This window comes from Octopus bimaculoides, chromosome 29, assembly GCF_001194135.2.
Source record: "Octopus bimaculoides isolate UCB-OBI-ISO-001 chromosome 29, ASM119413v2, whole genome shotgun sequence".
NCBI lineage: Eukaryota > Metazoa > Mollusca > Cephalopoda > Octopoda > Octopodidae > Octopus > Octopus bimaculoides.
Genome location: NC_069009.1, coordinates 11,467,281 through 11,479,715, shown reverse-complemented (window position 1 = coordinate 11,479,715; position 12,435 = coordinate 11,467,281). Strand labels below are relative to the sequence as shown.

The 12,435-nt window shown below is 35.6% G+C and overlaps 1 protein-coding gene across 1 annotated transcript in view; it reads right to left on the bottom strand.

Moving 5' to 3' along the window:
* Window positions 1-518: 518 nt before the first annotated feature.
* The window catches only part of LOC106868083 (E3 ubiquitin-protein ligase MIB2), a 14,682-nt gene continuing 2,765 nt past the window's right edge, over window positions 519-12,435 (bottom strand). The window contains exons 3-8 of the mRNA XM_014913198.2: window positions 11,792-12,001; window positions 10,423-10,598; window positions 8,608-8,747; window positions 5,738-5,809; window positions 3,109-3,180; window positions 519-990 (exon numbers count right to left, since the gene is read on the bottom strand). Coding sequence (XP_014768684.2) covers window positions 785-990; window positions 3,109-3,180; window positions 5,738-5,809; window positions 8,608-8,747; window positions 10,423-10,598; window positions 11,792-12,001 — 876 coding nt within the window. The 3' untranslated portion in view covers window positions 519-784. The remainder of the gene's footprint in view (window positions 991-3,108; window positions 3,181-5,737; window positions 5,810-8,607; window positions 8,748-10,422; window positions 10,599-11,791; window positions 12,002-12,435) is intronic.

Below are 12,435 nucleotides of genomic sequence, written 5' to 3'. Positions count from 1 at the left end.
TTCCTTTATGTGAAGTTATTTGAAAAATCTGGCTTATCCACAATCATATGGAATTAAAATAATTTTAATATGACAGGGTTTTTCAGCACAGATTTTTAAAATCAAATTTTAAATTTTTGGATTTATTTTCATATGTAAAGTTGCATTTTTTGCTTAAAAAATTGCAGTAATTAGTAAATAACGACGACCCTAAAGCTAGAATACAAAATAAAAATATCGTATATTACACTCCGAAAAAGTTGAATTTTTATTCAACCACCCCGTCTTCAGAAAGACTTGCCATAAACCTCAATATGCCAAAACCAACAACAACAAAAAAAAAAAGACAAACAACCTAAATACATAATATATTATATATAAATGCTATCTCTATATGGTATATATACAGAAAAGACATCTACATATACCCGACATTCTGCTCTGGTTATAAATGAATGTAGATAACTATTAATATATCAGAGGATATTAAAACTGTCTTTATAACGATGGAAGTGTTTAAACAACAACAACAACACATGAACATCTCAAAGTTCATCTTTATTTCAAAAGTTAATTTCTAACAAAGAGGTCAAACCAGTGAAGTGGTCTTTTTGTGGTTGATAGATCTGATAGAATTAGTAGCCAAATCCACTGCATTTCACACATAAAGAAGGACATACTGGACAATGTGGTTCTGGGTTCTCTATACTTGGGGAAAAGGCAGGGTGGTCCAGGATTGAGGGCATTTGATTACAGGTCTCCATTTGGTTGATCTGAGACTAAACAACAACATTTACACAGAAAGTTACTTTTCTTCTGATGATAGACATTTGAGTGCATCGAAACATTCGGCTTCCTCAAGAGCTTCTCTTAATGTTTTGGTTGTACGCGTGTCTGGATCACAACTTGTAAACCACCTGTACAACATCTGGAAGCTCTGTTCTACAGTATCATTAGGATTGTCGTGTTTGATAACATCCAGTTGGTAAGTCTCAATTTCCAAGAAAATACCTGCAAAAGATACAAGAAGAAACAAATTGCAATACAATTAATAATAATATAAAATATGTGGAACGTAGTTTGTTATAAATATAACAAAAACAAACTATACCAATAGAGGAAGAAAAGATAGTTAAGAAACCTGAAAGAAATAAGCCATTGTTCTCTATTTCTCAAGATGTTGACAATAATAAGAAGGAGGTTTATAGAAGGAATGAAGATGAAGAAATTTTAATAAATAATGTTTGATCCCCATTTATTTTTTAAGGAAGGCACTGAAAACCATCTGATGAGCAATGCCGGAAATAATCATATGTGATGCCTCGCCTCCTCTGACTAATTAATACTTATAAATTATCAACATTTCGATGTATCTAGAAAGTGGAAAATGGACTATCAAACAATACTAGTAATATTATGCACCACTTATGGACCAGTTAAAACCAACAAGATACCAGAATGATCTCATTGACACAAAGTACAAAATATAACACTATTAGGTACACATCAAATATTATAGAAGACACCAGCTTAATTTTAATAGGGTCATGACTCATAATAAGAGTCTCTTTTAATGGATCAAGGCCACAATTTAGAGAAATTTCAATTATGGAGAAGTCTTAAAGTAAACCAGGCAATGAGAAAAGTTTTAGTTTGCAGGAATTAAGACAAAAGTCACGAACGTCTACACCATACACATATGACACTTGGGTCCTAAAGGAATCACTGCATTCACTAATATCTACATCATCTGGGAAGTTACCATATTTGATATGCAGGAACAAAGAGTGAATAAAAATTCTATGTGTACCCATTTTAAATAATAGGCGCAGAAGGATCACTGGCAGGTTGATGTAGAGGAAGGATGTGTATGTAGTAAAGTATTTCGAAAAAAAATAAGGGGAAAATGTACATGACTACTAGCAACATAGGGATTTTGTTTGAAAATGGAGGTTGTATGATGTGTGTTTGTAAAGTGAAATATTGCATCGGATGTGGAGGATGTATGAAAACTGGCAAGAAATGGAGTGAGCATACTTCACTAGAAGTGTAATGTTAATGTGTGAGAATGCATACAGGGAACAGATAAGCTGGAAGACAAACTAGGTTTTAGAAGGATCAGAAATAGTACACAAGAGAAGTGGTACAAATATGGGAGGAGTACGGAAGATAAACTTTGGATAAAGAAATGCTAGGAGACACAAATAGAAGAAAACGAGGAGTTAAATCTGACAAAGAACAACAGCTGTGAGAGAAGTCGTGTAACGCATACAAAATGAGTTTAAAATTTATTAATGAGTGTAGAAATTGATCATCTATTTCTAGCATATAGGAATCCACATTTGCTAGTCATTCCTCTTATTTTTGTATGGCATACAAAATGAGTGTAAGACAATAGTAATAATGAACCGTTGTTTGTGAACTGAGTTTACCCCAGTGTATGAATATATGACTGGTACATTTTATCTCAATACCAGAGGTATAACAAGTTGACCGATGTCATAAATGATGTCCTCTCTTAATTTAGATAAATCATTTCTATCAGCAGACTGAGAGGATATTGTCATGACTTCTTAAGTCAGGAATGAAAGGATCAAATCTAGTCCCCAGCACCGCTCTATGTTTCTGGTAAAGATATCTCTCAATGGTTTGGTCTACCTATATGTGAATAGGTACCATAGAAAGGGACAAGCCATTGCTGTAAATAATGAAAACATTGTATAGATGATATTTTATGTTGTTACACTTTTAGACAAGGGGAAATGGGATATTGTGATGTTCATACCTTTCCATACGACATTTATAATGTAACGAAGTATAAAATGATTTCAATTCGGAAACAAAATCAAGTTGAGTTTATAACTTCTGTTAGGATAATTATTTTATAATTAGTGAATGCTTCATTATCTTACAAGTACTAAGTTCAATCCACTCATAAATATAATCAACAATGGAGCTTGTTTAGAGAGAGGACTATACGTTTACCTGGGCCTACGGAACTACAATAAATACAGCCTTTCAATTGCGAAGTAGGAATGGAACCCGTTCTCGATCGTTTTGACAAACAAAACATGCCAAGGCGAAGTAAAACTTATTAAAATCACTTAGATGCTGTTATCTTCTACTCACCCGCTCTCTGCCATTTACCTCCTAACCTCTTTGCCACCATCAGAAGATCCTTCTTATTCAGCTCTGGAATCACTGAAATAAATATTTCCAAATTTAACAATTTATAGTAGAATTTCTTTCTCTTTATTAATAATATTATTTCATCATTACGTGACTTTCTACACATCTATGGTCAACTGCTAACCACAGTGCTTTTGGTCAACATTTTCATACTTTCTGCAGTGGTACCATGTAACAGTTCAATATTTAGGTCTACCACATGACACACCATTTCAAGTTGGATAAACATAAGCCTACTTGATTTCCTAAAGGTTGCTGCTACTAACCTTTAATTTTATCGCACACATCGCAATTCACTAGAATATCATTCACTTAGAGAAATATTTGAAGACTCCTTAACTAAAGCGGATACTTTTTCAGTTTAGCAATTATTAGTTCTACACATGAGAAACAGAAAAGGGACAAAATGTGTCCTTAAACATTGTACACTTGCGCAACTACATATCAGCGTTCATCTACACATTATTGCAATGGAAAAATATCTGAACAATGCATATAAGCATGACGGGGGATACAGACCAAACTGTAAGCATCAAATCTGGTATTTGTCCAGTAGTTTTCAATTATCTATTGCTGTTAATCCATCCGTGATCTAAACACCTTTATTCTTACTGGACAATGAGGTAGTGAACCACTGTTCTAAACGTTTTACAGGTTTCTCTTTAACTTTGGGCGTGGTTTCGCCCGTTCTTTTGAACCGCACAAGCTTCTGATGACCGCTGACAACTGATAGACTGCAATACTTATTTGCTTTAAACCGCATTCTTAACCAAGTAATTACTTAATCCGTTTTATCCAGATCTATTTGGATATCCTTGTGGTCTGTTGTTAATATTGTTATGTCATCCACTAACGTTAATATTGTTATGTCATCCACTAACGTTGTTAATATTGTTATGTCATCCTTTTCTTCTGATATCAGTAACATCTCCATAACAAGCACAAGCTAAATGACTGATATTGTGCAACCTACAGCAATTCCAATTTTAAGACGATGACAGTCTGTTGTGAAATCTTCTGTCCTGAGCCACTTCTTGAAATTGCTATAGCAACTCCTTTTCAGATCCTTAATCGGTTTTCATATATAAAAGAAGTCTATCGCTTCCATCAACAATTTGTGTGGTACAGAACAATAACCATTAACCAGATCAAGATACAACATGCAAATCCCTTTTTATTCTTCTGTCTGTTTCGTATCGTATCCCAGATTGATAACGTAAGATTCCCACACCCAAGAATGCCAGAAATTCCAGTCTTCTGGGTACTTTCAATCACATAGTCATTATTTTGTAGATGTATAGCTGATGCCTTATAAAATACACCCATGTATATCTTGCCATCTACATTCAAGGTTGAAACTGGTGAATCAGTTCTGCATCAAATTACTTTGGTAAGTAAACTCCTTCTGCCTTGCTTTGGTCATCAATCAGTTAACCTTTATACTACAACTCTCTTAGTATTAGGTAAAGCTTATAACATAAAATGAATACAATATTTTACGCTTTATACGGTACACCGTTACCTCTAGGGTCACAGTTTGGTCTTGCCTTCTTCACTCAGCTATATACTTGTTTCTTGCTGTAATCTCCAAGCTGAGATTTGATTCCTGGTTTCGTTGTGCATTTCAAACTGTCGCTGAGTGGTAATGGTTGATCTCGCTTTGGGTCATTGTAGGTCGTTTGTATATGTTTGTTCAGTTGATCTTCAATGCATGTTAGCCTGCTGCTATTAGCATCTGCAAACAGCTTCCTAATAACCACATAAGGCTTCTTATGTACCTTCTCTCTAATCTGTTTACTTCCCTTCTATCAACGAATTTGATATCTCATTGCATAAGATGCTCAACGTTTAATTTTGTTGAGCAGAATAAAATGTTCCAAGGACCCTTTATAAAGTGGTTGATGTTAGGAAGGGCATAATACAAGAGAAAAGCTGAAATGTTTTAATGAAATATGTTCCTCAGCCAATGAAGGTGGGCAGTAACTGTTAATAAGAACTGACATGGACAGTGACCACCTATTCAATGAGGACGATATAATTTATTGTATCTTGCAGCCAGTATCTATCATAAAGAGAGAGACAAACAATGCTTGTCTCAACAACAAAATATTGTCTTTAACTCGGATAAAGACGATGTTTAGTGGATGTAACGATAGATTTACTGTCAGTGAAAAAGTATTGGGTGTTCACACTTGAAACACATATCATTGTAAGTCTGTCAGATTTTGAGAGACATCCACCGAGGCAACAACAACGTTAGTGAAATTAGTGAAAATGTAAAACAAAAACGTTGTCATTAAGGCACACGTTTACCCTTAAACAACAACAATTATTAGTTTTGTGTTCCAAATGACAACATTAACTCTATTATATTTTCTAATTTATCAATTTTACCTTGCTGGAAATTTTATTAAAAATCAGTAATATCTTTAATTAGAATTATAATACAGCCAACTTTTCTGTTGGCAATTAGGAATGGAACCTATTTGCAGCCATTCCGACATATAAAATATGCTTAGGTGAAGTAAATTTTGCTGAGATTAATTAAGTACAGTTATTTTATACTTACCAACTTGTTGCTGTTTAACAGACAATATCTTTGCCGTGCTATGGAAGTGATTTTCCTCCATCTTTAAACTATCTGAAATAAATATTTATAAGTTTTACAATATGGAGTAAAAGTGTTTTTGTTTTAATCTTTCTTAAAGCGTAAATTGTGTTGCTGTCAGACATTTCTATCATAAATACTCCACTGGTGACCACTAAGGTTTTGTTAAATATACTGTTTTTACTCTTTTACTTGTTTCAGTCATTTGACTGCGGCCATACTGGAGCACCGCCTTTAGTCGAGCAAATCAACCCCAGGACTTATTCTTTGTAAGCCTAATACTTATTCTATCGGTCTCTTTTACCGAACCGCTAAGTTATGGGGACGTAAACACACCAGCACCGGTTGTCAAGCGATGTTGGGGGACAAACACAGACACACAAACATACACACACACACATATATAAACACATATATACGACGGGCTTCTTTCAGTTTCCGTCTACCAAATCCACTCATAAGGCTTTGGTTGGCCCGAGGCTATAGTAGAAGACACTTGTCCAAGGTGCCACGCAGTGGGACTGAACCCGGAACCATGTGGCTGGTAAACAAGCTACTTACCACACAGCCACTCCTACGCCTATGTTTATACTTTCTACAAAAATAGATTAACCTTCCGAAATCCACCTCCACCTCTCTCAGTCTATTAAGACATCGTACATAATCCAACGATTCTGCAATTACCCCTTTAATCCTTACTTGATAAAGCTGGTTTTCTCTTAGTTTCCTCTTTGCTTTCTTAAATCTATGCCACATCTATGAAATTTCTCAGCGGCAAACAAAAATTTTCTATTTTGATAAAGATAATATTTAATGGATGTCATGATAGATTTACAATCAGTGAAAAAAGACAGGGTGTTCACACTGATAGTAAGTCTGCCAAGACGAAATTACACCTGGCCCTGACTGAGCTGTGGAAGTCCAGAATACCATTTGTAGGCATGTGGTTCTCTACATAGTAAAGCAATAGAATTATATAAAGGGTAACAAGGTGTAAAATGTTAGGTGAGGGAAGATAATTCTTTGACAAAATAAGTTTACAGTTCAACATAGAAGTATGTATCTTGAATGTTAACTGATTAATTATCACGTTAACGGGGTACATAAATAATATGATAACATGCTGCCTGGCATTGTGGTACTAAATTGTTTTTGTGACCACCTTAGGTCATGACTGATCATGGGATTGCACCTAGAAAGTTACCCTCTGAGGCACAAGTCCGGGCAAGGTTGTTTATGGAAGACCAGCAGTCGCTCATGCATACTAGCCTCCCCTCTCCATGCCACCGATGTCATCTAAGGGAAAGGCAAAGGCTGACTCAGCTTGGCACCAGTGACGTCGCAGCTCATTTATCAAGGTGCAAGTGGCTGAGCACTCCACAGACACGTGTACCCTTAACGTAGTTCTCGGGGAGATTCAGCGTGACGCAGAGTGTGACAAGGCTGACCCTTTGAAATACAGGCACAACAGAAACAGGAAGAAAGAGTGAGAGAAAGTTGTGGTGAAAGAGTACAGCAGGGTTCGTCACCACCCCCTGCCGGAGCCACGTGGAGCTCTTTTTTGTTCAATATACACTCACAATGCCCGGTCTGGGAATCGAAACTGCGATCCTACGACCGCGAGTCCGCTTCCCTAACCACTGGTCCATTGCGCCTCCACCGTGGTACTAGATATCGATATAGAATGTATATAACCTGACTAAGGAGCGTGTGTGACCTTCCTTATAATGAATACGATTGCGTCTCAACACAGTTGGTAGCTCCATGAACAATCAAACAAAAATATTACGAGGTCCAGTGCCAATGACTAATAAATTCTATTTCTGGTCATCTAACAATGACCAGTCGTCAGGAAGTGATTTGAACCTAAATAATCAAGTCATAATTAAAACCAAAAGGTAAAAGACTCTGAAAAGCTTCCCTCTATTAGCATTAATATAATTTAAAAACCAACAAGTGTGAGTATAAGAATTTCTATATGGGTGGTAAATGTTATTCAAACATTGTTACAAATGTATATTATATATAGTTACAGAGTTGTGTCCAAGTCACATTGGGAACTCATATTTTATTTCTATCTGTATTTTTATGTTAACAAATATGCTTTGTATAAACATAAACTTATGTTCACAGTTCTATACTACTTCAATATGCGATGAAAATAATCTAATGATCAAAATTCTTATACAGAGTTGATATTTAATCAAACTACTGTATCTGAGGTCTTTAAGATGATAAAATCATGAAGAAATTCTGTAGGACAACTTCGTAAAATATGTTGTAACTTTTCCATTTTACCGATTACCAACATGCAAACACAACTGATTTAACAGTCAGACTCACTTATTAATGTTGGCCCGTAAACTCTCTCAATTGAGATTTTATCATTCAAATTCCTACATTACAAAGTTAGCCCTGATGTTATAGTAAGTATTATTGTCCTTAATTATCAGTTTTCAAAGATACCGATAAATCATTAATCACTTATAGCAGCTGACGGACAATTGAATGTAAAACGTTGATATTTACTGAGGAGACCTTGGAGATTTATTGATATTTCAGGTAGTCGCCATTTATGTTTCAGTGAAATGTATTAGTCATCTGTTGCAGACAGTACTCGTTTGATGTGTGACAAGTTTCCTACTTGGATAAATACAATATTTAATGGATGCATTCATGGATATACTATCAAAGAGAAAAGACACCTGGGAGATCCTTTATCGTAACTCTACCACATTGTGAAAGACCTGGATCTACACAGCAACATGAAGTAGACTCCACATCATAAACTCCATGTGACGCACAGACAGATCATCAATTAATATTCTTACCAAATTTACTTTTGCTCTTGATACATGTTCTGCACTTGGGGCATCTTTTAAGTTTAATTGTGTAGCACTCTCCACATACCGCATTATGTGCACAGGGTTGTAACTCCACAGTGGCCTCATTTACTTCACAAAGCATACACCTGCAGAAGAAAATAAAAACACATTCCACTTATAACATTCATTTGTAACAAATATTACATTGTGTCCATGTTTACAGTACAAAATATTATGAGGAACTACACTGACAAGAGTGAGGCACATGGCCTAGTCGCTAAGGTGTTGAACTCATGATCGTAACATTGTGGTTTCAATTCCTTAACCAGTCGATGTGTGACGTTTGTTTTAGCAAAACATTTCATTTCAGGTTTGCCTTGTGTACACAACTGTCCCTAGTTATAGCTGAGTCCATGTTCATTGATCCACAAACATTTTTTGACAACTTGTCCACTTCAAATGTGTGCCTCCAAAACATGTTCTCAACCTGGATCCAGACTCGTTAGATTAAACTTCTTCTCTAGCACTTTCATACTGTTAAGACTCTAATAAGGCCAAACGTGAAAATCAAATTGCTCATTGAATTCGTTCTAGCATATCGCCTGACGTACACCTGAAATTACGTATTGCAGCTCCCTTGAAGCATGACTTATACAAGTTGGAAAAGAGATGCAAGTTTGTCTGAGGATATAGAACCAAAATTGGGCAAAACTGGAAAGGCCACAGAAAACTAAACAAGAACAATAATCCTCTTCTATGAATCATGACACATTTAAATCCAAATACAAATCATTGTTTTTAAAATATCCGCAGATTATACAACAAAATCCATTATTTTGAATCTTACATTAAAAATAATGATTCCAATCCCATTTGTCAAAATTGGACACATTCTTCACTGTTTAACGGTATTTTTAGCATGGCTGGCTACATTTTGTTTCACAAAGACCTCTCTAATTACCATGGAGGTGGTGTGGCGGTCTATGTTTGCTTGAGCGTTTCAGTAGTTGCCTGTGAGGATTTGAACCAGTCACAGCAAAAGGTATTTCTCTGCAACATATAACATTTACAATCCTCCAAAATACCATCATAGTATACAGCTTTTTGACATCTTTAGAGTTGCGTCTATGGATGCACATAATGTCATACAGGTGATTTCAGTTCCCCAAATAATGATTGGAAAACCATTCACTGGTCACAAAATGCAAATGATCTTGATTTTGCGTTAGCTTCAAACTGGTCTTAGATCATCATCTCATCCACAAGAGGTAACAACACTTTTGATCTGCTGTTTACCACTGCTCCTGAAATATTTATCAGTCTCACTACCATGTTACAATTGTCGGATTCTAATCATACTCTAATCTTCCCAACATATCACTAATGGATAGGAAGAAAAACCTCCAAAACTGCTTGCTTTTACTGATACCAGGCTCAGGAATAAGGCTCTGACTGGCCTCAAGTTTACAATCCCTGAGATATCAACACTAACATTCAGCACATCTTAAATTCCATGTGGGCTGCATGTGAAGTATTAGTACCATATAAACGTGTTAGAAGCCTCATTATTTGAGACTGACAAGAAATATCGATGAAAGAACTGAGGATAAAAGAAGGTGCAACAGATCATCCAACCATATCAAGTGGGTGTATAACAACTTGAACTATGTATAGCAAACTGGATAGTAAAATGTTCTGGAAATTGTATAGTCTTTCATCAAGAAACTAGTGATTGTATAATGCATTGTTAGAATTTAAGCTAGATAAACATATAAATATGATCACACACAAAGAATTTTGTTATTGTTACTGTATACTTACCGTGATAGTAAAAATGTTCGTAATTTTTCTTTCAAATTTCCATTTTCAATGAGGTCCAGCGGTGCGTTACTCTTGTAATTTTTATGGTAAAAGTCGGCACCCTTGCTGGCTAGATAACAAGCAGCCACCACACCAGAGAGCCTCTTTTCCTTGCTTAGTTTGAGCTCAGTGCAGAACTACAAATGATGGAATATATATATATATATATATATATATATAAAAACGAGTAAAGGATTTGTTATATCGCACGTTCGGATGGCGTGCCTTCGCCAATAACATACCTCTATTCAACTACCGAACTCTCCCTTCCAACGACTCAACTTAAAAGAACTCGACGTCAAGTCTACCGATGGCTCCAGCTCGCTCTACGCGACACTTCTACGACTAGCTATCACGTCCACTATTTATACGTATTGGACTAGCCTACTTATTGTCTGGGGGCGTCCACACAACATGATTACACAAATATACATTTACACATAGTTTGTTTATCCAATGATAAACTGATTACACATTGTTGAGTTCTTGCATCATTTCTAGTCGAATCCATTTTCCATTTCCATTTGTTTTTAACTTTACTTTCTCCATTAAGACAATATTTATGATCATTATATTGAGCAAAACACACATTATTGGTTAACATCAAGATTGATGATACTTAATGAGTAAATATTTACTTGTCAATCACAAATAACAAAAAATATTTAATAAAAAAAAAAAACAATATAAAAACATCATAGCATCAAGTCAAATATGCAAAATATAAGGGAACAAATGTCACAATAATAAAACACAACAAACGAACAAGAACCTATCTACACAACTGGCTTGAAAAAGCCAACAGGCCATAGCAGGAGAAATACTTATGGGAAAGTATTGTATATATAAATAGGACACCACAAATAATGTATGTTATACCAGGAAGGAAGACACCAACAACATAGTAATGTCTTCAGACATAACAACTAAATCAACGCCACACAGACATATCCAAACAGATCAATAAGGTTTCCATAATTAAGTGGATTTGAGAAAAAAACTGGGTTTATGAGGCATCGGATGTTGTGCGCAAGAGAGAAGACTGCACTGGTATGGTTATGTAATTCATATGGATGAAGATAACTGCATCAAGATGTGCTGATCTCTAATTTGGCAGAAACGTGTGGAAGGGGTCGACGAAGGAAGGTGTGCAATAAAGTGGTGAAAAAGGAGCTTCAGTTAGCTATGTCTTTGAGGGTGGAAGGAGAGGGAATGTTGTTAGTTACAAAACTAGGGTTATTAGGGGAGACTTGATTACTTAATAGTAAAGAAAGAACACACACACACACAAATACACACATATATATTCACGTACAGTTTTAAAAGTTACCTTGTCTAAAAGACACAAGGGTCGGTACTCAGAATGAAACACCGTCCTCTTCACTGCAAGGTGCAGACAATTGCTCCCTTCATTGTTGACAGCATTAACGTCTGCCCCCCTTGCTATCAGCTTCCGTATCATTCCAAGGTGACCCCGGGAGACGGCTTCAAGCAATGGTGTCATATTATCACAGTTCCTGATATCCACTTTCACTGAAAACTTTGTGGAGATAAAAATAGGAAATGAAACTTTACTTGAAAATTAGGGTGAATATTAATGTTTTATTACTGTCTTCAGCTGGGTACTTGATCAAGCCAATCATGTATGTTTGTTGCTTGTTAGTGAAGTTAATCTTGATAAGGTTCTCTATAACTTTCTATGAGTATGTATTAGAGACGTGATAATTTTATTAAGATGTCTTTGGGGAGTTGAACTAAACTGAACACATGGTTAGCAGATCAAGTCTTGTAAAGAAGAATTATAATTTCTAATGTGTACTTATAATGCTGCTATATTAATAAGGGGTTCATATTAATAGCCACATACTAATAAAGGGGGATTAGTGTACACATCCATAAAACTGTACACGCACAGGGGCGCGAAGAAACATAAACACACGCACACACACTCGCATATATATATATATATATATA